Source organism: Cervus elaphus, chromosome 11, assembly GCF_910594005.1.
Source record: "Cervus elaphus chromosome 11, mCerEla1.1, whole genome shotgun sequence".
Classification (NCBI taxonomy): Eukaryota; Metazoa; Chordata; class Mammalia; order Artiodactyla; family Cervidae; genus Cervus; species Cervus elaphus.
Window position 1 is genome coordinate 96,713,629 of NC_057825.1, and position 26,432 is coordinate 96,740,060.

The window sequence follows — 26,432 nt, forward strand, 5'->3', positions numbered from 1 at the left end:
CAGGCACCCGACTGGCGCGGGTGGAAACTGAGGCTGGGGCCCCGGAGGGGAGAAGGCACACCACACCCGGGGAGAGTGCGCCCGTCAAGCTCCTGGCTGCCTGAGCTGCTCGGGCGGGGTAGGCACAAAACGCAGGCGCAACCGAGTCCGCGCTTTTGTGGAATACCCGAAAACTGGAACCACACGCAATGCAGGGCCCGCTCCATATAGAGCAGCCGGGAGCCTGAGCAGTGCAGACGGGGAAAGCACAGACACCCGTGAGCGGGGACAAACCCAGTGTGGCCAGAACACGGTGAGTGCTCCCCACACACAGTGATATCTGTCTGTAGCACCCCTCCCTCCCCGCAGCAGGACTGAACTAGTGAACCTGAACAAGAGACCACCTCGTCCGCCTGTGTCAGGGCGGAAATTAGACACTGAAGAGACCAGCAAACAGAAGCCAAATAAACAAAGGGAACTGCTTCAGAACGGACCGGTGCAACAGATTAAAATACCCGTAGGTAACACCGACTACACCGTAAGGGGCCTATAGATATCGAGAAGTGTAAGCTGGAACGAGGAGCTATCTGAAACTGAACCGAACCCACACTGACCGCAACAGCTCCAGAGAAACTCCTAGATGTAATTTTACCTTTTTTTTTTAATTTAAAAAAATTTTTTTTCTTTTCTTTTCTTTTTTATTTTTTCTCTTTTGTTTTCTTTTAAAATTCCCTATTACTCCCCCATTACTCCTTAACTTTCATTTTCATATATTTTTATGAATTTTTTAATTAGGAAAAAAAATTTTTTTTCTTTTTTTCTCTTTTTTTCTCTTATTTTCTTTTAAAGTCCTCTATTACTCCTCTATTACTCCTTAATTTTCACTTTCATTTCACTATAACCTTGCAAAAAAAAAAAAAAAGGGAAGCCCTATTTTTAAACCGAACTTCATATATATTTCTAAAATTTTTTGTGTTTTTGTTTTCAATATTGTATTTTTAAGAGTCTAACCTCTACTGTAGATTCTTAATCTTTGTTTTTCAGTATGTGATATAAATTTTGGACATTTAAGAATCCAGTATTCAGTTCCCATTTTTATTCAGGAGTGTGTTGATTACTCTCTCCCACTTTTGACTCTCCGTTTTCTACCTCAGAACACCTCTATTTCCTCCTTTCCCCTTCTCTTCCCAATCCAATTCTGTGAATCTTTGTGGGTGTCTGGGCTACGGAGAACACTTTGGGAACAGACAACTGCGTAGATCTGTCTCTTCTCTTGAGTCCCCCTTTTTCTCCTCCTGCTCATCTCTATCTCCCTCCTCCCTCTCCTCTTCTTCATGTAACTCTGTGAACCTCTCTGGGTGTCCCTCATGGTGGAGAATCTTTTCACCATTAACCTAGAAGTTTTATTATCAGTGCTGTATAGTTGGAGAAGTCTTGAGACTACAGGAAGAATAAAACTGAAATCCAGAGGCAGGAGACTTAAGCCCAAAATCTGAGAACACCAGGAAGACAAACTTGATAAAAGTGAGAGAAAAGTGAAAGTATTAGTCCCTTAGTCCTGTCTGACTCTTTACGACCCCATGGACTGTAGCCCATCAGGCTCCTCTATCCATGGAATTCTCCAGGCTACAATACTGGAGTGGGTAGCCATTCCCTTCTCCATCGGATCTTCCCAACCCAGGGATTGAACCCTGGCCTCTTGCACTGCAGGCAGATTCTTTACCATCTGAATCACCAGGGAAGCCAACTTGATAAAGTCGTCAAGTGGAAATGGCAGGAAGAGAAATAAAAAGGAAAGAGGGTAATGGTTACCATTGTGTTTCTGCAGGAACCCAATGACCTTCTCCAGCACGGTGGTCTTGTCCATCTTCCGCGTGTTGCCAGGCAGCATGGAGCTGAGCTCTTTGATGAGGACATTGAACTGGTCCCGACGCTTCTTCTCAGACTTGTTTCGGGAAGCTCTGTCAACACAAAAAGTGAAAATGTTAGTCTGTCACTCGTGTCTGACTCTTTGCGACCCCATGAACTGCAGCCCCCCAAGCTTCTCTGTCCATGAAATTTCCCAGGCAAGAAAGCTGGAGTGAGTTGCTATCTTCTACTCCAGGGGATCTTCCTGAGTCAAGGATGGAACTCAGGTCTCCCACATTGCAGGAAAGGCCCAGGTTACTGGAACAGTCTACTTTCAGGAGGTTTTCTTATGGGCTGAAGGTACTTTAGGTCAGAGTGTATTCTGCTGAGATTATCTCATCAAAACTTTTCAAGGAGGGACTTCCCTGGTGGTCCAGTGGCTAAGACTGTGCTCTTAACGCAGGGGCCTAGGATCCATCCCTAGTCAGGGAACTAGATCCCACATGATGCAACTAAGAGTTTGAATGCTGCAAGCAAGATCAAAGAGCCACAACTAAGAGCCGGTGCTGCCACATAAGTGAAAACAAATATTCAAATAATGGTTCTAATTAAAAAAACAAAAACAAACAAACAATAGAAATTTTTCAGGGAAAGGAACATTTGTCACATTTCCGAGCTGGGTGATGGGGACAGAGAAAATTTTATGCTAGACTCCTGGACACAAAGACAGACAGTATTAATGAGTCCTGTCAGTCAGTCAGTCAGTTGCTCAGTCGTGTCCGACTCTTTGTGACCCTATGGGCTGTAGCCTGCCAAGCTCCTCTGTCCATGGGATTCTCCTGGCAAGAATACTGTAGTAGGTTGCCATTTCCTCCTCCAGGGGATCTTGACTCAGGATCGAACTGTCTTCTGCATTGGCAGGTGGATTCTTTCCCACTGAGCCACCTGGGAAGCTCAGATGCAAAATCTTACAGATGGGCTCCACGGTCAGAGCTCAGATGCTCTGACTCCAGAAGCGAACGACATACTCTTCATCAATATAAATAGCCCTGAAGGGTTTGCTGTAACAGCCCATCCTCAAGCCCAAACCAGATTCCTTCTAACCCAGAGCACCCAGCTTCTGGTACCAAGTCACAAAGGATAGGCAGGCACCCCAAGCATCCGGTAGAGAGCCAGTACCACCAGGGCACAAGCCCTGTCCCCTTCCCCAGAGCTCATCATCCTGCTGGGGGGGTCCAGGCACACCCCCACAAAACCAGCCATAAGCCACACATGGTCCAGAGCCAACGTGACAGGGATTGCATGTGACTGCCAAGCCACTAGATGTATCTGAACCCTTTTTAAAATGACACAGTTGGACTTCCCTGGTGGCGCAGTAGATGGGAGTCCGCTTGTCAATGCAGGGGACGTGGATTCAGTCCCTGATTCAAGAAGATCCGAAGTGCTGCAGAGCAACTAAGCCCATGAACCACAACTATCCAGCCTGTGCTCTCGAGCCCGAGAACTGGAACTACTGAAGCCCGCGTGCCCCACACCCTGTGCTCTGCAACAGGAGAAGCCACTGCAAGGAGAAGCCTGGGAAGAATAGCTCCCACTTGCTGCAACTAGGGAAAGCCCATGCACAGCAACAGAGACCCCAAACAGCCAAAAGTGACAAATAAATCATTAATTTAAAAAATGACACGGTGGAAACTTCAATGCACATTACAAAGTGCAAGAGCCAATCTAAAAAGTCTCCATACTCAAGGGTCCCACTCTATGACATTCTGCAAGAGGCAAAACTATGGCAATAGTGAAAAGATCAGTAGGCCAGGGGTTGAGGGGGGAGGGATGAAAACACAGAGTCCAGAGAACTTTTAGGGATGGGAAACTGCTCTGTATGATATCACGATGGTGCATGCATTTGCCCAAACCCATAGAATGTACAATCCCAGGAGTGAACCCGAAAGTAGACTATAGTCTTTGGGGGAATAATAACCTGTCAATGCGGCATCATCAATTTCAGCAAATGGACCACCCTTGTTGGGGGTTGTTGATAACAGGGGAGGCTGTGCATATATACAGGCAGAGGGCATATGGGAAATCTTTGTCCTTCTACCCAATCCTGCTTGGAACTTAAAACTATTCTAAAAATAGAGTATATTTAAAAAAAAAAAAAAAAAGACATACTACACCACACAACTACAGAAGTAATCAATGTGGAGCTACTCAGCTTGAGGGGTCTTCCCACTGAGGCTCTGAGGACCCCAGGGTCCTGGGAACTGGAACTTGGAGAGGAAATCACGGCTGCAGGGGCTGCTCTATTAAACAACGACCACCCCCCACCCCCCACCACCCACACCGCCCCAACCACCTCTACCAGCCTGGGAAGCAGGGCTGTCCCAGAGGCCTTGATCCTTAGCACATCACAGGCCTGGGGCCGGCTCTCAGCTCTGCAGGTCAAGCCCCTCCTCCATGGCCAGCTTACTTAAAGTTGATCCAGGGCTGGGAAGGCAGACTCACCCCTCCCAAATTCAGCCCAGATGAATTTGTTCCAGAAAGTCAGTTTAGCGAGAGAACAGGGACCACAGCTGCATGGCCCATCAAACTCAGTCTACTTTCTGGTCCAGGCACCCTGGGGCCCAGGATCAAGATGCCAGGGTGGTCCATCACCCACCAGGAGGTCACTGGCCAATGTGTGGCCAGGACAGGATGCTGGATGTTTTTGTGGTTCAGTTGCTCAGTCGTGTCGGACTGTTTGAGACCCCTGGACTGCAGCACGCCAGGCTTCCCTGTTCTTCACTATCTCCCGGAGTTTGCTCAAACTCATATCTGTTGAGTCAACCATCTCATCCTCTGCCTCCCCCTTCTCCTCTTCCCTCACTCTTTCCCAGCATCAGGGTCTTTTCCAATGAGTTGGCTCTTCACATCAGGTGGCCAAAATATTGGAGCCTCTGCATCAGTCCTTCCAATGAATATTCAGGGTTGATTTCCTTTAGGATTGACTGGTTGGATCTCCTTGCAGGCCAAGGGACTCTCAAGAGTCTTCCCCAACACCACAGTTCAAAAGCATCAATTCTTCGGCGCTCAGCCTTCTTTATGGTCCAACTGTTACATCCATACATGACTACTGGAAAAACCATAGCTTTGACTATATGGACCTTTGTCAAGCAAAGTGATATCTCTGCTTTTTAATATGCTGTTTAGGTTTGTTATAGTTTTCCTTTAAGGAGCTAGCATCTTTTAATTCTGTGGCTATAGTCACCATCTACAGTGATTTGGAGGGTGCTGGTGGCTTATGACAACTCAGTGGGTTCCCCTTAGAGGGATTCACCTGCTTTGGGGTAGGTACCAATATCCACAGGTGTCAGGATCCACATAGATTCAGGTTTCCCCAAGAGCACTTGGAAACCTAGGCACACGCCCCAAATATCCTTTCCTTGGACACCATGATGGTCATAAACATTCTGCTTGTTGCTACCCAATTAGACACGACCTGCTCTTTTTATTCTTAAAATTTTTGGCTGTTCCAGGTCTTTGCTGCTGCATGCGGGCTTTCTCTAGTTGTGGCGAGTTGGGGCTACTCTCCAGTTGCGTGCATCAGCTTCTTACCGCCATCCATGGCTTCTCTTGTTTCAGAGCACAGGCTCCAGGCACCCGGGCTTCAGTAGCTGTGGCCTATGGGCTCAGTACCCATGCCATATGAGCTTAGTCGCTCCCCGGCGTGTGACCAGGGATCACACCCATGTCCCCTGCACTGGCCACCAGGGGAGTCCCTCGACCTGTCTTGATTTCAACGCACCCGTTCATACATCACCTTTTGCTGATTTCATCTCAGTTTGGGATGTTATCTGATAACTTCTAAGGCAATTCTTCGAAGTTCACCTAAAGCGCAAGGTCGCTACCCTTACTAAGGGTCTCTTCCTGTTCCTGACCCTTTCCTCCTTTCTGTCTCTGCTTAGAGTTTTGGGAGGGCCTAAAATCCTCTAGGCCTTTCTACAAAGGCCTCATGTCTAGCCGAGTCACTATCCCCAGGAACGCTCCCTCCCGATCACAGGCTGACTGCAGGTGCGGCAGTAAGACGCCGAGGGGCCTTTGTGCTAGCCCAGGGTAAAGCACATAGTGTTCAAACCCATGAGAGAGAACAAAGGAGGCCTTTAACTTTCTGAGTGACTGTCTATGCATTATAAATAAATTCTCAGCCTAGATTTGAAGAGTGACATGCAACCTCCTTAGCCAGAAAAAGCTCTATTCCTGTCCTAGTTTGCCCATTATAAATTATTGGTGAGCGGATAACACCCGGCTCATTATAACTCTGTTCTCTTCTTCAATGGGTGTAATGACAATGAACACAGCCTGGCAGAGCCGATGATGAAGGCTTATATCATTAGTGACAGGAACACAAGCTTGTTTCCGTCAGCCTCCGCCTGGGACACACGATGGTGCCCACTGGAAATCGGTCAGTGTCAGTTGGATCCGCAGCTCTGAGCCAAGAAGGAAAAATAAAAGCCTTAAATGACCTTATTTCTGATAAAGGAGGCCTGTTCCAGCAGGCCCTGAGACCACCAGGCATAAGGCATCAGGAAAACAGGATGAAAGACACTTAACCAAGCAGGCTTAGGGTTTGTTTTGTCCTTTGAGGCATTATTTATGTTCTGTGAAACTCATCCATATTATGTGTGTGGTTTGATGAATCTTAGTAATTGCCTGAAAGTGAAAAGTGAAAGTATTAGCCGTGTCTGACTTTGTGACCCCATGGACTGTAGCCCACCAGGCTCCTGTGCCCATGGAATTTTCCAGACAAGAATACTGGAGTGGGTTGCCATTCCTGTCTCCAGGGGATCTTCCCCACCCAGGGATGGAACCCAAGGCTCCTGCATTGCAGGCAGATTCTTTACCATCTGAGCCACCATAAGCACCACAAAAATTCAGCTGTCAAATAGTTCCTCCATCCTAAAAAGTTTTCTCCTGCATCTTTGTTGTTGATCTCCCCTGGATCACAGCCCTGGGAAACCACTGGTCTGCTGTCACTCAAGTTTTGCCTTTTTCTAGGATTTCGTACAAATGCAATCAGCACAATGTAGTTGACTTTAGCATAAAGTTTTGGCGATTCATCCATGTTATTGTATATATTAATACTTCATTCCTTTTGACTGCTGATTCGTAGTTCGTTGGGTTGTTTTCAGTTTGGGGGTATTAAGAATAATGCTGGGGGCCTCCTTGGTGGTCCAGTGGTTAAAAATCACCCATCAATGCAGGGAACACGTGTTCAATCCCTGATTTGGTAAGATCCCCAATGCCTCAGGACAACCAAGCCCATGCGCCACAGCTACTGACCCCGAGTTCTGAAGCCCTGTTCCACAAGGGAAGACGCCGCGATGAGAAGCCTGCACAGCACAATGAAGAGTAGCCCCCACTCACCACAACTAGAGAAAGCCCGCGTGTACCAGTGAAGACTGAGCACGGCCATTAACTACATTAATTAATAAAGTAATGCTGCCCTGATTGCACAACACGGGAGATACAGCCAATACTTTGAAATGACTGTAAGTGGAAAGTAACCTTTAAAAACCATATAAAAATTAAACAAAAAGAATAATGCTGCTCTGAACATCCATCTCCCTGTCTCTGTGTAGACATAGGCATACGTTTCTCTTGGGTACATACCCAGGTGTGAAATTGCTGGGTCCTGTTGGGCTTCCCTGGTGGCTCAGAGGCTAAAGCATCTGCCTCCAATGTGGGAGACCCGGGTTTGATCCCTGGGTCGGGAAGATCCCCTGGAGAAGGAAATGGTAACCCACTCCAGTATTCTTGCCTGGAGAATCCCATGGATGGAGGAGCCTGGGAGGCTACAGTCCACAGAGTCACAAAGAGTAGGACACGACTGAGTGACTTCACTTTCACTTTCATGGTAAGTGTAGGGATTCTCTGGTAGCTCAGCTGGTAAGGAATCTGCCTGCAATGCAGGAGACCCTGGTTCAATTCCTGGGTTGGGAAGATTCCCTGGAGAAGGGAACAGCTACCCACTCCAGTATTCTTGCTTGGAGAATTCCACGGACAGAGGAGCCTGGCAGGCTACAGCCAATGGGGTCTCAAAGAGTCAGACATGACGGAGTGACTTTCCCATGCTAAGTATTTGTGTAACATTGTAAGATAGTACTATACAGTTATACAAAGTGGCTTTCCTATTTCTGCATTCCTACCTACAGTGTATGAGAGTTCTATTGCTCCACATCCACGCCAGCACTTAGCATTGCCAATCCTTCTTCCCTTTAGCCATGCAGCATTATCTCACTGTGGTTGTTCTTTTATTTACTTTTAGTTGAAGGATAATCGCTTCACAATATTGGTTTGGTTTCCGCCATCCATCAACATGAACCAGCCACAGGTATACATATGTCCCCTTCCTCTTGAACCTCCCTCCCCTCCCCCGCCCTCCCCACTCCTCTAGGTTGTTACAGAGTCCTGATCTGAGTTCCCTGAGTCAAAGAGCAAATTTCCACTGGCTCTCTATTTTACACATGGTAGTGCATATGTCTCCATCCTCCTCCGCTTGTCTCACCCTCTCCTTCCGCCCCTCTGTGTCCATAAGTCTGTTCTCTATATCCATGCATCCATTGCTCACTGTGGTTTTAACTGGCAGTTGTCTGATGACGAGTGATGTTGAACAGATTTTCCTGTGTCTAAAGCGCTTTCACATATCTTCTTTGTGAAGTGTCTGTTCAAATCTTCCACCCACTTCTCAGTTGTGTTGTCTTCTTTTTATTGAATTTAAGAGAAAGAGAAAAAGAGACAGGGAGGTGGTCTGGGAGGAAGGGAAGGGATATGTGTGTGTTAAATACACCTTGATACAGGCCTCCACCTTTGATTTTGAATGCAGTGCTCGGTGAGCCCCAGTCTGATCTTTCTATCTTTTCTGGTTTCTCCCAGGGTACACTGTTGACATCGCTAACACTGTCTGGGCACTTACTACGTAATAGCACTATTTTAAGGGCTTTACGTGTGTTAATGCCTTTAGTCCTCACAATGATCTGTTATCGTTCGCCTTTCACAGGTGAGGTTGAGGTACCCAGAGGATGAACAACTGCCAAAGTTCATGACTAGGAAGTGGTGGAGAAGGTCTGCTTGTGCTATGGAGCACTTGCACTCTCCCACCCCCTTCTACCATTCCTTCTAAAATTCCTTCACTCTCTCCATCTCTGTAACTCCTGGAAGCCCCTGTTCTGTTCCCCATCACTGCATTCTCTTTTCGGGACTGTCGTACAATTAAACAGCAGGTAACCTTTTGAGCTGGCTTCTACCCAGTTCATCCAAGTTGCTGCACCTACTAATATCTTCTCCTTCACACTGCTGAGTAGCTTTCTATTGCATGGGTATATCAATAACACAGCTGGCTTATCCGTTCACCTGCTTAAGGCAATTTGGATTGTTTCCTATTTTTCTTCATGATAAACACAGCAGCTATGAACATTTGTGTGCAGGTTTTTGTGTGAATGTAAGATGTCAGCTCTCTGTAGTAAGTAACTCAGGAGAAGGATGGCTGGATCACACAGATGTTTAACTTTCTAAGACACCACCAGACTGTTTTCCAGGGCAGCAGCACCATTTTACCTCTTGCAAGTGATATAGGAGGGATCCGGATGTTCCAACATCCTCAAGGGGAGTTGGTATTGTCGGTACTTTTAATTTTAGCTCATCAAAGAGATGTGCAGGGCTTCCCAGGTGACTCAGCAGTAGACAATCCTCATTGGGCTTTCATTTGCATTTTTCTAATGGCTAATGATGTTGAACATCTTTTCATGTCCTTTTCCACCATCTGTGTATCCTCTTTGGTGAAGCATCCATTCATGTCTTTCACCATTTTTAAATTGAGTTGTTTGTTTCCTTACTGTTGATGTAAGGCAGTGTATTTTTGTATTCTGATACAAGTCCTTTGTCAGACACGTGATTCATCAATATTTTGCCAGCTTGCCTTTTCACTCTCTTAATAGTGTCTTCACAGAGCAAACATTTTTTAAGTTTTGATTGAAGCCCAAGTTAATTATTTTTTGGGGTTTATTTTTATTTTTTAAATTAGCTTATTTATTTTAATTGGAGATTAATTACTTTCCAATATTGTGGTGGCTGTTTTATGGATTGTGTTTTGGTGGCAGATCTAAGAACCCTTTGCCTAATGTCAGGCCAAGAAGACTTTCTCCCGTGTTTTCTTCTGAGAGTTTTCCACATTTCGCATTTAGACTTAGGATCCATTTTGAGTTATTTTTATAGCATGTAAGCTTTAGGTTAACCTTTGCATGTGCGTGTGTGCTAAGTTGCTTCAGTCACGTCTGACTCTGTAGGACCCCGTGGACTGCAGCCTGCCAGGCTCCTCTGTCCCTGGGATTCTCCAGGCAAGAATACTGGAGTGGGTTGTCATGCCCTCCTCCAGGGCATCTTCCTGACCCAGGGATCGAACCTACATCTCTTACGTCTCCTGCCTTGGCAGGTGGTTCTTGACCACAAGTGCCACCTGGGAAGCCCTTTGCTTGCATGTGGTTGTTCAGTTGTTCCAAGCTCACTGGTTTGAAAAGATTCTTCTATACTGAATTACCTTTGCACCCTTGAAAAAAATGAATTGATCAAGTTTATGAGACTCAATTTCTAGGTTATCTCTTCTCTCTTTGTTCCAGGGACCCAGGGAGCTTTCCTCTCACCGGTGGTACTGTGTGATTACTGTAGCTTTACAGTAAGCCTTAAGACTAATAATGGGATTTCTCCAGCTTTAGCCTTCTTTTTCAAAATCATTTTTGATAATTCTAGTGCTATGCCTCTCCATTACATTAAAAAAATTATTTTTAGTTTATATTGGACTATAGTTGATTAGCAATGTTTAGTTTCAGGCATACAGCAAAGTGATTCAGTTATACATACACATGTATCTATTCTTTTTTTAAGATTCTTTTCCCATATAAGTTATTACAGAGTGTTGAGGAGGGCTCCATGTAATATATAGTAGGTCCTTATTAGTTATTTGTTTCATATACATAGTGCCTGCGTGCTCAATTGTGTCCAACTCTTTGCAACCCCTACGGACTACAGTGAACCAGGCGCCTCTGTCCATGGGATTCTCCAGGCAAGCATATTGGAGTGGGTTGCCATTTCTTCCTCCAGGAGATCTTTCCAAACCAGCAAGCGAACCCACATTATAGACAGTAGTGTGTATATGTTAATCCCAACCTCCTAATTATCCCTTCCCTGCCTTTCTTCTTTAATAACCATAAGTTTGTTTTCTATGCCTGTAAATCTGTTCCTGTTTTGAAAATAAATTCATTTGTATCCTTGTTTTAGACTTCACATATAAGGCATACCATGTGACAGTATTCTTTCTCTGTCTGACTTCCTTCACTCAGTTTGACAATCTCTAAGTCTGTCTATGTTCCTGCAATGGCATTATTTCATTCTTTTCCCACACTTTTTAAATGAGTATGTAAGAGACCCATAGGAATCAAAAGGTTCTGAAAGCCTGATGGCAGGGTCTGAAAATAAAACAGGCCCTTTCGCAGGAAAGTATACAGGGTCAAGCTGGACAATATTCATGGTAGACTCTTGAGGAAATGTATTTCTGGGTAGTTCTTGGGGGGACAAGGAGGATGACAGATAAATCGGGCAGGTCCTCCTTCCTTGGGCATGAGGGTCTCACCCTAGGATGACCAAACATGAAAAAAGTACAGAGAATGGACACGTGGACACAGGGGCGTGAGGGGAGAATGGGACAAACTGGGAGATTAGCACTGACATATATATACTAACATGTATAAAATATATAGCTAGTGCAAAGCTGCTATATAGCACAGAGAACTCAATTCAGTTTTTTGTGATGACCTAGATGGATGACATGGTGGGGGTAGGGTGGGAGGAAAGTCAAAGAGAGAGGGGATACAAAATGCTGAGCTAGATGAATCACAAGCTGGAATTAAGATTACTCGGAGAAATGTCAATAACCTCAGAGATGCAGGTGACACCACCCTAGTGGCAGAAAGCAAAGAGGAACTAAAGAGCCTCTTGATAAAGGTGAAAGAGGAGAGTGAAAAAGCTACCTTAAAACTCAACTTCAAAAAACTAAGATCATGGCATCCAGTTCCTTCAGTTCAGTTCAGTTCAGTTCAGTCACTCAGACTGTCTTTGCGACCCCATGAATCGCAGCATGCCAGGCCTCCCTGTCCATCACCAACTCCCGGAGTTTACTCAAACTCATGTCCATTGAGTCGGCGATGTCATCCAGCCATCTCATCCTCTGTCCCCTTCTCCTCCTGCCCCCAATCCCTCCCAGCATCAGGGTCTTTTCCAATGAGTCAACTTTTCACATCAGGTGGCCAAAGTATTGGAGTTTCAGCTTCAGCATCAGTCCTTCCAATGAACACCCAGGACTGATCTCCTTTAGGATGGACTGGTTGGATCTCCTTGTAGTCCAAGGGACTCTCAAGAGTCTTCTCCAACACCACAGTTCTAAAGCATCAATTCTTCGGTGCTCAGCTTTCTTCACAGTCCAACTGTCACATCCATACATGACCATTGGAAACAGTTCATGGCAAATAGATGGGGAAAAAATGGAAATGGTAACAGACTTTATTTTCTTGGGCTCCAAAATCACTGCAGATGGTGACTGCAGCCATGAAATGAAAAGATGTTTGCTCCTTGGAAGAAAAGCTATGACAAACCTAGACAGCATATTAAAAAGCGGAGACATCACTTTGCAGATGAAGGTCTGTATAGCCAAAGCTATTGTTTTCCAGAAGTCATGTATGGATGTGAGAGTTGGACCATAAAGAAGGCTGAGCATCAAAGAATTGATGTTTTTGAATCATGGTGCTGGAGAAGACTCTTGAGTGTTCCTTGGACAGCAAGGAAATCAAACCAGTCACTCCTAAAGGAAATCAACTCCAAATAATCATTGGAAGGACTGATGCTAAAGCTGAAGCTCCAATACTTTGGCCACCTGATGGGAAGCGCTGACTCAATGGAAAAGACCCTGATGCTGGGAAAGATTGAGGGCAGGAGGAGAAGGGGGCAACAGAGGATGAGATGGTTGGATGGTATCACTGACTCAATGGACATAAGTTTGAGCAAACTTTGGGAGACACTGAAGGACAGGGAAGCCTGGTGTGCTGCAGTCCATGTGGTCACAGAGAGTCGGACATGACTTAGCGACTGAACAACAACACATATTTGATTTACGATATTGTATTAGCTTCAGGTATACAGTAAAGTGAATCAATTATACATATACATATATTCATTCTTTTTCTGATTCTTTTCCCATATAGGTTATTGCTGCTGCTGCTGCTGCTGCTAAGTCACTTCAGTCGTGTCCAACTCTGTGCGACCCCATAGACGGAGCCCACCAGGCTCCTGTCCCTGGGATTCTCCAGGCAAGAACACTGGAGTGGGCTGCCATTGCCTTCTCCAATGCATGAAAGTGAAAAGTGAAAAGTGAAAGTGAAGTTGCTCATTCGTGTCCAACTCTTCGTGACCCCATGGACTGTAGCCTACCAGGCTCCTCCATCCACGGGATTTTCCAGGCAAGAGTACTGGAGTGGGGTGCCATTGTCTTCTCAGATATGGGTTATTAAAGAATATCAAATAGAGTTGATAGAGTCATTATAAACCAGATAAGTCAAAATTCTTTACAACTTACCCCATGAGAAGATGAGTTCTAATTCCCCTCCATTGAGAATGGCTGGCCGACCTCAGAAACTTGTGTCTAGTGGGTTGAAGGTGGCAAAAGTAACTGTACCTGACTTTCAAGACCAGGTACTAAGGGGACACATGGCTCCCTCTTCTCCCCCAGATTTTTCTTATAATGCTCATCCTCAAACCCAATCACGTGTCACAAGAAGGCCACACCTCCACTTCCATGTAGAAAGCCACTGTCCCACTGACAGCTAACATCCACACCAGCCATGGGAGCAAGTATATCTTCAGATGGTTCTGTCCATCATCCCTCTCTCTTTCTCTCTCTGCCTGTCTACCTATGTAGCTGTTCTCAGTCTTAGTTGCAGCACATTCGATCTTTGGTTGCAGCATGGCAACTCTCAGTTGGGGATCTAGTTCCCAGACCAGGGATCAAACCTGGGCTCCCTGCATTGGGTGCACAGAATCTCAGCCACTGGACCATCAGGAAAGTCTCTGACCATCATCTCTGAATGGCTCTAGCTGAGACCACAAGGAGCAGGGACAAGCACTTCCTGCCAAGCCCCATCCAGCCTGGATGGCCATAAGCAAATTATGCCTTTGTATTAATCTTGTAAATTCTGGGGATACTCAGATAGTTAATGCTTAAAATATGGGCTCACTGATGCCCAAGTTTCTTCCAGGTGGGAGTTCTGGCATTTCTTATCTGGGCTAACTGGTTCCACATTATAGGATGAGACTAAAAAGAGAAATTGATAAGAGTTTAGACTAGGCCTCCCAAATCTGAGTGTTATAAACCAAGCAGAAGAAACCTGTCTGAGAAGGTTTCCAGATTAGGTCTTCTACTTCTTTTGTAGCCCTTGAAGCAGAGGGCGTGGTTGTGGAAGGAACTCAAATTTCATGTAGAACTGAAATCTGCCAAATATGGGCTCACGTTCAATGTCCAGACAGGCCACTGTGATGCACAACGTACAGAAGTAGCATCGATCTTAAGTGTCCTCTACACAAAGAAGAGTCCTGTCCATGCATGTGAACTTCCACGAAGAATAAATTAGAGTCTGATCAGCCACATTAACCAAGATCTTATGAGTATTCCTGTCATGTAAGTTGGTACAGCCACTATGGAAAACAGTATAATCTGAAATGAGGCATGCATCCCTATGTTCATAGCAGCACTCTTTACAATAGCCAAAACATGGAAATAACCTAGATGTCCATCAACAGACAAACAGATAAAGAGGATGTGGTGTATATACATACATACACACACACACACACACACACACACACACACACATACACATACAGTGAAATACTACTCAGTCATAAAACATGAAGTAATGTCATTTGGAGCAACATAGATGGGCCTAGAGATCATTATACTAAGTGAAGTACAGTGGTAATGAGAGAGATAAATACCTTATATCACTTACATGTGGAATCTAAAATGTGACTCAAAGGAACATATCTACAAAACAGAAAGATTCACAAACATAGAGAACAGGCTTGTGGTGCCCAACAGGGAAGTGAGGGAAGGATTGGGAGTCTGGGGTTAACAGAGGCAAACTATTATAAATAGGATGGATAAATAACTAGGTTCTTCTCTATAGCACAGGGAACTCTACTCAACATCCTGTGATAAACCATAATGGAAAAGAATATGAAAAAAATATATATGTATCACTGAGACACTTTGCTCTATAGCAGAAATTAACAACATTGTAAATCAAAGATGCTTCAATAAAATTTTTTAAAAATTGATGGAAATGTAGAAAAAATATGATGGAAAATATGTCAAAATATTAACAGTATCTATACCTCTAAGTGGCATGATTATAAATCATCTTTGATTATTACTTTAAACATTTCAGTATTTTTCAAGTGTTGTTTTGGTGTTGTTTATGTATAATAAAACATACTCCAAATTACTAGGATAAAATTGACATACCTACTGCATAAGACAGTATTGAGCTAAGGGTCTTCATGGAAAATTATGAAAATTATTTGGAGAAAGAGACAAGACTAGCCAGAGAAGTTTGCTTTGTTGTTACTATTTTTTTTTTTTCCAGATAACTTTTTTTTCCAATGCAGCCTGACATAAAATGAAACAGACTTTTGTTTGCTCATGTGCTAATTGCAACCCTAGCACCTTTCATGTGCTAAGAAGCTCTGAAACTTTTCAAAAGGGAGAAGCAGTAAATAGCGCAGCTTCAGCGAGTTTTCAAGGAGAAGGCCATGGCACCCCACAACAGTACTCTCGCCTGGAAAATCCCATGGACGGAGGAGCCTGGTAGGCTGCAGTCTGTGGGGTCGCTAAGGGTCGGACATGACTGAGCAACTTCACTTTCACGCATTGGAGAAGGAAGTGGCAACCCACTCTAGTGTTCTTGCCTGGAGAATCCCAGGGACGGGGGAGCCTGGTGGGCTGCCGTCTCTGGGGTCGCACAGAGTCGGACACGACTGAAGTGACTTAGCAGCAGCACCGAGTTTTCAAAGGTACTTCCTGGGACTAGTGTTGCCTAAAGCGAGTTTTGGGAAACTCTGGCGTTAAAGCAAGATTCATGTAAGGCCTGGGTCACCTCTCCTCATCTCCATAACCACCAGCATCCCTATACACCAAGGCAGCAGGGTTTGGGAGCACTGCCAGGACCAGGAGCCTTCAGCAATTCTGTTTAAGAACAGAACATCAAGGGAGTTTCCCAGTGGTCCAGTGGTTAAAACTCTGCCTTCCAATGCATGGGATGTGGGTTCAATCCCTGGTTGGGGAAATAAGGTCCCACATGCTGTGGGGTGTTGCTAAAGACTTTTTTTTTTTAAGTGGAAACAGTGACAGATTGTATTTTCTGAGATGGTTGGATGACATCACCGACTCAATGGACATGAGTTTGAGCAAACTGTGGGTGATAGTGAAGGACAGGGAAACCTGGCATGCTGCAGTTCATGGGGTTGCAAAGAGTAGGGCACAACAACAAAAAAGAGAGAGAGAGAATGTAATCTGTTGTGGCAGGGAAGTCACCCCACAGGGATCAAGATGGGTCAGGCTGGTGCTACCCTCATCTGTTAGAGAAACCTCTGCACTCCACCTGCTTCCTACGGTGCAGCCCCCCTGAAGCACTAGGGGCATGATCGGACTCCACTGAGCCTGTTCTCTCATCTCGAGATGTATCAGGGACATCTTGACTCTTAACCAGAGTTATCAGGAAATGATGGGGCTTAAAGGGGAAGCTGGCTTCATTCCCTAGTGATTCTGACTTACCGGTTCCCCGAGGGGAGGATTTCATGGGAGCACAATCCTTAGGTACGTGTCACTGAAACTCTAACAGGAATGTTTATCTGAAAAAAGGGCTGCGTTTTCAAGGTGGTGAATTTCTGAGCATGCTTTTCAATTTAAAATAGATTGAGGGGACTTCCCTGGTGGTCCACTCGACAGGAATCTGCCTGCCAATGCAGGGGACGTGGATTCAATCACTGTTTCGGGAAGATTCCACATGTCTTGGGGCAACGAAGCCAGGGTAAATCTCAACTACTGATGCCCGCGCTCTAGAGCCTGTGCTCCGCATTAAGAGAAGGCACCACAGTGAGAAGCCTGGACACCGTAATGAAGACCAAGTGCGGCCAAAAATAAAAATTAAAAAAATAGATTGGGCGTGTGGGGCTGCAGTGTACACACCGCTATATTTAAAAGAGACAACCATTATGTTTACCAGGGGAAAAGCTGGGGAGCGATAAATTGGGAGATTGGGATTGACATATGCATGCTACTGTATATAAAGTAGATAATTAATAAGAACCTACTGTATAGCACAGGGAAGTCCACTCAAAACTCTGTAATGACCTATACGGAAAAAGAATCTAAAAAAGAGCGGATATATGTGTATGTATAACTGACTCACTTTACTGTACAGTAGAAACTAACAGAATATTGTAAATCAACTTTACTTCAATAAAAATTCACTAAAAAAAGAGATAACTAATGAGGACTTATTTTTTAGCACAGAAAACTCTGCTAAATATTCTGTAATAACCTAAATGGGAAAAGAACTTGACATAGAATAGGTACACACATATATAATCACTTCACTGTACTATTCATTAGCAAACACCCTCTTCCAACAACATAAGAGGTGACTCTACACATGGATATCACCAGATAGTCAAAGCCGAAATCAGACTGATTATATTCTTTGTAGCTAAAGACGGAAAAGCTCTATAGAGTCAGAAAAAACAAGACCTGAAGCTGACCATGTTTCATATCATGAACTCCTTATTGCAAAATTCAGGCTCAAATTGAAGAAAGTAGGGAAAACCACTAGAACATTCAGGTATGACCTAAATTAAATCCCTTATGATTATACAGTGGAGGTGACAACCATTTGTCACCTCATCTAATCCCTTCAAGGGATTAGGTCTGGTAGACAGGGTGCCTGAAGAACTATGGACGGAGGTTCATAACATGCATAGGAGGTGACGACTAAAGCCATCCCAAAGAAAAAGAAATGCAACAAGGCAAAGTGGTTGTCTGGGGAGGCCTTATGAAAGGCTGAGAAAAGAAGAAAAGCAAAAGGCAAAGGAGAAAAGGAAAGATATATCCATTTGAATGCAGAATTCCAAAGAACAGCAAGGAGAGATAAGAAAGCCTTCTTAAGTAAACAATGCAAAGAAACAGAGAAAACAATAGAATGGGAAAGACTAGAACTCTTCAAGAAAATTAAGGATACCAAGAGAAAATTTCATGCAAAGATGGGCTCAATAAAGGACAGAAATGGCAAGGACCTGACAGAAGCAGAGGAGATTAAGAAGAGGTGGCAAGGATACATAGAAGAATTATACAAAAAAAAAAAAAGGCTTAAATGATCCAGATAACCACAACGGTGTGCTCACTCACCTAGAGCCAGGCACCCTGGAGTGTGAAGTCAAGTGGCTTTAGGAAACATTACAATGAACAAAGTTAGTGGAGGTGATGGAATTTCAGCTGAGCTATTTCAAATCCTAAAAGGTGATGCTGTGAAAGTGCTGCGCTCAATATGCCAGCAAATTTGGAATACACCTGAAACTAACACAACATTTTTAATCAACTATTTTTTGTTATGTTTAGTCACTAAGTTGTGTCTGACTCTTTTGCTCCAACATAACATAAAAACTTCAAAAAATTTATTAAAGTGATTGAAAGGGAGTTTAGGAAGTTGCCCTTTGTCTCCAATGCCCCCAGAAAGTCTCTGGGTCTCTCTGAGCTGGGACGGTCCCAACTTTCTAGGTCTACCACGAACACATTTCTCCTGCTGACAAGTCTTCCTGGCCAACCAAGGGACCCCACCAGGGTGAAAGCCAAGAGCCCCAGTTGGAGGGAGGCACCTTTCCCGTCTCTGTTTACTGGGCCACAGTAAGAATTAGCATTCTGCCCACAAGCACACTGCTAGTCTCCCCTTTGTTTTGAACACAGAGTCACTCATCTGGAAACTCCAGGCTAATAGAAACGAATTGTGTGTCCTGATGCTGCTATGTTCTTGGAATGCCTGCTGCTGCCTTCATCACCAAATAAAACAGACAGAAAGGAAGGCTCACATTTTTTTACTGCCATTTTCCCCTGTGTGTGGGCTTACGATGATGTACAGAACATGCAGTCAAGAGCCTATGAAAGGAAAGCATGATGGATGGGCTCCAATAGGGAATGGCAGTGTACACTGCCTGGGGCCAGGCTTTTTCACTCTGCACCAAGCCTGCACACAGGGACACCAGCGAGTGTGCACAGAGCAGAATATCTGAGTTCACTACAACCTTCATGGTGATGGCCTGCCCTTCCTGTTAGACATGCAGAATTTACATCCAGAGAAATGAAACAAGGTCAGTCTTTCCTAGCAACCAAGTTATCTCTCCACAAACAGGCACTTGGCTGAGAAAGCAGAGCTCACAAATTCTGATCATCATCCCGGCTCTGCCCAACACAGACCTCTTGGGGATGTATTCTTTCTCCCCCATGCATGTTTTTCAAAGATGCTCCCAACCTGCTGAAAAGCTCTTGGAGGGCAGGGTTAGGCTCTGTATCCCTTTCTGTACCTTCCACTTGCTCAGGAACTTAGTTAGCTGATCATGATTAGAGGGTGATGGAATGGCTACTGCCATTGGTCCACATCAACCAACGCCCCTGGGGGACGGAAAGTAACAATCAGCTTCCCAAGACGGAAGCTTTTCCTTCTGAGAAGCCTGCTACTGCAAAACTGCACTGAAAGGCCTCTTATTTATTGTTTTTAACTCCTCTCTCTTGTCTGCACCATTTCATTGGTGTTGAGACTAAGGATGAGAGTCAAAGAATAATAAAATGGTCTAGCCTGTGTTTCAGAACCATCACTCACTCTGTAGTGAGAACCAGCTACTCTCGCCTGACACTCTTAATCCTTATTAACAAAAGGCCACAAAGAGAATGAAATAATGCCCCTTGCAGCACCGTGGATGGGCCTAGAAGTTATCATACTAAGTGAAGTAAGCCAGAGAACAACAAACATCATACGATATCCCTGACAAGTGGAATCTCAAAACATGAGACAAATGGACTTATTTACAAAACAGAAAGAGACTCTCAAAAAAGAAACCTACAGTTACCAAAGGGGAAAGGGAGAGAGGGATGAAGGAGGATTGGGGGATTAATATATACACATACTTGGAGAAGGCAATGGCACCCCACTCCAGTACTCTTGCCTGGAAAATCCCATGGACGGAGGAGCCTGGTGGGCTGCAGTTCATGGGGTCACTGAGAGTCAGACACGATTGAGCGACTTCACTTTCACTTTTCACTTTCATGCATTGGAGAAGGAAATGGCAACCCACTCCAGTGTTCTTGCCTGGAGAACCCCAGGGACGGGGGAGCCTGGTGGGCTGCTGTCTATGGGGTCGCACAGAGTCGGACACGACTGAAGTGACTTAGCAGCAGCAGCAGCATATACACATACTATATATAAAATAGATAAACAACAAGGACCTACTGCACAGCAGAGAACTATACTTAATATCTTGCAATAACTTATAAGTCAAAAGCATCTGAAAAAGACAGATTTATAACTGAAAAAGACAGAGATATATAACTGAATCACTTAGCTGTATACCTGTAACAAACACAACATTGTAAATCAACTATACTTCTATTAAAAAAAAAAAAACAACTAACATGGTTAGCAGACATTTGGTCTGTTCAAAATGTCCAGGGAGACATCTGGTCATGCCAGAAGGTCCTTGATGTTCTAGTCCTGTCCAAAACCATTTGGCATGGACTAAATATATTCATGGATGTTTTGGATAGAACCTAGCATCTTTTTTTTTAATTGGAGGAAAACTGCTTTACAACATTTCGATGGTTTCTGCTGTGCAACAATGCATATCAGCCATAATTATACATATATCCCCTCCCTCTTGAGCCTCCCTCCCTCCCTCATCCCACCCAGCTAGGTCATCACAGAGAACCAGGCTGGGCTCCCTGTGTTATGTAGCAACTTCTCACCAGCTATCTGTTTTACACGTGGTAGTATATATATATCAATGCTACTTTCTCCATTTGTCCCACTCTCTCCTTTCCTCATTGTGTCCACAAGTTTCCTCTCTGTATCTGCATCTCCAATCCTTCCCTGCAAATAGGTTCATCAATATCATTTTTATAGATTTCACCAGTTCAATTCCGTCGCTCATTCGTGTCCATCTCTCTGCAACACCAAGGACTGCACCATGCCAGGCCTCCCTGTCCATCACCAACTCCCAGAGCTTACTCAAACTCACGTCCATTGAGTCAGTGATGCCATCCAGCCATCTCATCCTCTGTCGTCCCTTTCTCCTCCTGCTTTCAATCCTTCCCAGCATCAAGGTCTTTTCAAATGAGTCAACTCTTCGCATGAGGTGGCCAAAGTATTGGAGTTTCAGCTTCAACATCAGTCCTTCCAATGAATATTCGGGACTGATTTTCTTTAGGATGGACTGGTTGGATATCCTAGCAGTCCAAGGGACTCTCAAGAGTCTTCTCCAACACCATGGTTCAAAAGCATCAATTCTTTGGTGCTCAGCTTTCTTTATAGTCTAACTCTCACATGACTACTGGAAAAACCATAGCCTTGACTAGACAGAACTTTATAGGAAAAGTAATGTCTCTGTTTTTTAATATGCTGTCTAGGGTGGTCATAACTTCTTCCAAGGTGTAAGCGTCTTTTAATTTCATGGCAGCACTCACCATCTGCAGTGATTTTGGAACCTGAAAAAATAAAGTCTGTCATTGTTTCCATTATGTCCCCATCTATTTTCCATGAAGTGATGGGACCATATGCCATGATCTTAGTTTTCTGAATGTTGAGTTTTAAGCCAACTTTTTCACTCTCCTCTTTCACTTTCATTGAGAGGCTCTTTAGTTTTTCTTCACTTTCTGCCATAATGGTGGTGTCATCTGCATATCTGAGGTTATTGATATTTCTTCTGGCAATCTTGATTCCAGCTTGTGCTTCCTCCAGCCCGGCGTTTCTCATGATGTACTCTGCATACAAGTTAAATAAGCAGGGTGACAATGTACAGCCTTGACAAACTCTTTTTCCTATTTGGAACCAGTCTGTTGTTCCATGTCCAGTTCTAACTGTTGCTTCCTGACCTGCACACAGATTTCTCAAGAGGCAGGTAAGGTGGTCTGGTATTCCCATCTCTTTCAGAATTTTCCACAGTTTATTGTGATCCACACAGTCTAAGGCTTTGGTAAGGTCAATAAAGCAGAAATAGATGTTTTTCTGGAACTCTCTTGCTTTTTTGATGATCCAGCAGATGTTGGCAATTTGATGTCTGGTTCCTCTGCCTTTTCTAAAACCAGCTTGAACATCTGGAAGTTCACGGTTCATGTATTGCTGAAGCCTGGCTTGGAGAATTTTGAGCATTACTTTACTAACGTGTGAGATGAGTGCAATTGTGTGGTAGTTTGAGCATTCTTTGGCATTGCCTTTCTTTGGGATTGGAATGAAAACTGACCTTTTCCAGTCCTGTGGCCACTGCTGAGTTTTCCAAATTTGCTGGCATGTTGAGTGCAGCACCTTCACAGCATCATCTTTTAGGATTTGAAATAGCTCTACTGGAATTCCATCACCTCCACTAGCTTTGTTCGTAGTGATGCTTCCTAAGGCCCACTTGACTTCACATTCCAGGATGTCTGGCTCTAGGTGAGTGATCATACCATCATGATTATTTGGGTCATGAAGATCTTTTTTGTACAGTTCTTCTGTGTATTCTTGCTACCTCTTCTTAATATCTTCTGCTTCTGTTAGATCCACACCATTTGTGTCCTTTATTGAGCCCTTCTTTGCATGAAATATTTCCTTGGTATCTTTAATTTTCTTGAAGAGATCTCTAGTCTTTCCCATCCTATTGTTTTCCTCTACTTCTTTGCATTGATCACTAAGGAGGGCTTTCTTGTCTCTCCTTGTATTCTTTGGAACTCTGCATTCAAATGGGTATATCTTTCCTTTACTCCTTTGCTTTTTGCTTCTCTTCTTTTCACAGCTATTTGTAAGGCCTCCTCAGACAGCCAGTTTGCCTTTTTGCATTTCTTTTTCTTGAAGATGGTCTTGATCCCGTGTCCTGTACGATGTCAAGAACCTCTGTCCATAGTTCATCAAGCACTCTATCAGATCTAGTCCCTAATCTATTTCTCACTTCCACTGTATAATCATAAGGGGTTTGATTTAGGTCATACCTGAATGGTCTAGTGGTTTTCCCTACTTTCTTCAATTTAAGTCTCAATTTGGCAATAAGGAATTCATGATCTGAGCCACAGTCAGCTCCCAGTCTTGTTTTTGCTGACTGTATACAGCTTTTCCATCTTTGGCTGCAAAGAATATAATGAATCTAATTTTGGTATTGACCATCTGGTGATGTCCATGTGTAGAGTCTTCTCTTGTGTTGTTGGAAGAGGGTGTTTGCTATGACCAGTGCGTTCTCTTGGAAAAACCCTCTTAGCTTTTGCCCTACTTCGTTCTGTATGCCAAGGCCAAATTTGCCTCTTACTCCAGGTGTTTCTTGACTTTCTACTTTTGCATTCCAGTCCCCTATAATGAAAAGGATGTCTTTTTTGGGTGTTAGTTCTAGAAGGTCTTGTAGGTCTTCATAGAACCTTAGATATGTGTTAATATACTATATTTGTTTTCCTCTGACTTACTTCACTCTGTGTAATAGGCTCTAGGTTCATCCACCTCACTAGAACTGAGTCAAACCTGTTCTTTTTTATGGCTGAGTAATATTTCATTGTGTATATGTACCATATTTTCTTCATCCATTCATCTGTCAACGGACAATCTAAGTTGCATTCACATCCTAGCTATTGTAAATAGTGCTGCTATGAACACTGTGGTGCATGTGTAGTTTTCAATTATAATTTCCTTGGGGTATATGCTCAGTAGTGAGATTGCTGGGTCATATGGTAGTTTTATTCCTAGCTTTTTAAGGAATCTCCATACTATTCTCCGCAGTGGCTGTATAAATTTACATTCCTACCACCAGGACAAGAAGGTTTCCTTTTCTCCACATCCTCTCCAGCATCTCTTGTTTGTAGTTTTTTTTAATTTTTATAGTTTGTAGATTTTTTAATGATGGCCATCCTGACTGGTGTGAGGTGATACCTCATTGTAGTTCTGATTTGCATTTCTCTAATAACTAGCAATGTTGAGCATCTTCTCATGTGTTTATTGGCTATCTGAGGACCAAGCATCTTATGGACCAAGCATCTCTTGAACATTCTGGACAGGACCAAATGTCCTGCAAGGGGCAGCATAATTCTAACCTCACCATCCCCCCTCCCTCTCTCCATAAAAATGCATGAGGTTATGGAACTGGGCCTTCACTGATAGGCAATAAAGTAACTTTAATTAACGCCAATGAATTGACCATTTAATATTGGCTTAAAGGAAGAGGCTCACACGAAAGCCTTTCTTCTTAGCATTCAGTTCTATCAAGAAGTGGAGTGAGGACCTCCCTGGGGGTCCAGTGGTTGGGAGTCCCCCTACCAGCGCAGGGGACGCGGGTTCGCCGGCTTCTCCCGGAAGATCCCACGCGCTGTGGGGCCACTGGGCCTGCGCAAAGCACTACGAACCTGCGCTCTCGGCCCTGCCCCACAACTAGAGAAGCCACTGCCAGGAGGAGACGGCACCGCGATCAGAGAGCTGCCCCCACTCGCCACAGCTAGAGAAAGCCCGCAAGCAGCACCGAAGACCCAGCATAGCCATAAACAAACAAATAAAAGAAAAAGAAATGCAGGGGGCTGTACTATATGATACTGCCGAGTGATAGAAAGACTTGTCTTCTTTGGAAAGTGATGATTCCTACCCGCTCTTTCTGTCCCTACCCCTTGGGCACGTGGGCGCGTTATGTCATAAGAAGCTGCCAGGAGTCCAGACTTTAGAAACTGATGCCTAAATGTGAATCCCTGCCTGCCCCTGTCTGCCCGCTCAGTCTTGGGTTTCTCCAACATAATGTGTGTGATAGTCATTCAGTCGTGTCTGGCTCTTGGTGATTCCATGGACTGTAGCCCACCAGGCTCCTCTGTCCATGGGATTCTCCAGGCAACAGTACTGGAGTGGGTTGCCATGCCCTCCTCCAGGGAATCTTCCCTACCCGGGGATCGAGCCCAGGTCTCCTGCATTGCAGGTTGATTCTTCACCATCTGAGCCACCATGAAGCTAAAAACAACCTGTCAAGGTTTAGAGTTAATTAAATAAAATGCTGCAGACACACAGCGTGTGTCCCATAAGTGTCAACTTTTCTTATCAGCACTGTGTACCCTGCATGTGCTAGGGGCTTCCACTGAGCTCCATTTATTAATATTTCCTCCAAAAACCCTAGGAAGAGGGTATGGCTATTGTTGTTCAGTTGCTACGTCATGTCCAACTCTGTGCAACCCCATGGACTGCAGCACAACAGGCTTTCCTGTCCTTCACTATCTTCAGGAGTTTGCTCAAATTCACATCCATTGAGTTGGTGATGCCATCCAACCATCTTATCCTCTGCCGCCCCCTTCTCCTTTTGCCTTCAGTCTTTCCCAGTATCAGGGTCTTTTCCCGTGAGTCAGCTCTTCAAGTCAGGTGGCCAAAGTACTGGAGCTTCAGCATCAGTCCTACCAATGAATATTCAGGGTTGATTTCCTTTAGGATTGACTGAGTTGATCTTGCAGTCCAAGGGACTCTCAACAGTCTTCTCCAGCACCACAATTTGAAAGCATCAATTCTTCAGCACTTAGCCTTCTTTATGGTCCAACTCTCACAACCATACATGACCACTGAAAAAACCTTTGCTTTGACTATACTGCCATTTACACCCCCATTTTACAGAGTAGGAAATTGAGGCTAAGAGAGGTTTAGTATAATAGCGCATCTAAAGGCGGAAAGTAAAAGTGGTAAGAATCAAAGCTGGGGTTTTCCGATTCTAAGCCTGTGTACTTCCTGCCACACTACACTACTTCCTGGATGAAACACCCCCCCCCCAAAAAACTGTGTCACATCATAGTTAAAAAGACGTGTTTAAGACTGGAACACAAAATGGTAAACTGTGTCTCATTATCCAGGGATCCAAACGTCTCTCAACCAAACTGTTTCTTTTTTCAGTACAAGGACCATGTTTTTACATCTTCCACTAGAGAAAATAGCACATCATTCTGTATACACAATAGGGCATGCAATTAATCCCCCTGGATTTACATGGAAATTTAAAGAAGAAAGTGGATCCGTGTCCTGGTTTAGAATACTCGATCAAACAATCCAAATAAACCATGAGTTCCCCAAAGCTTTGAAAACCTTACCAAATATAGCTCATGTTTTCTGGAGACAAGGAGAGTTCTGATCTGAAGCTCAACACTTCTACTAATCTCATCAAAAATATCAGGAGTGCAAACAATTCCTATCAGACCTCCAGGTGGGATTAGGGAAGGGCTTCCCATGTTGCAGCTAAAAAGCCCCAGA

General features: G+C 44.3%; 1 protein-coding gene across 2 annotated transcripts in view; it reads right to left on the bottom strand.

Moving 5' to 3' along the window:
* NPAS2 (neuronal PAS domain protein 2) overlaps positions 1 to 26,432 on the bottom strand; it is a 192,723-nt gene that overhangs the window by 87,835 nt on the left and 78,456 nt on the right. For both annotated transcript variants that reach the window (XM_043918575.1, XM_043918574.1), the window contains exon 3: positions 1,792 to 1,940. In XM_043918575.1, the coding sequence (XP_043774510.1) occupies positions 1,792 to 1,940 (149 nt within the window). The remainder of the gene's footprint in view (positions 1 to 1,791; positions 1,941 to 26,432) is intronic.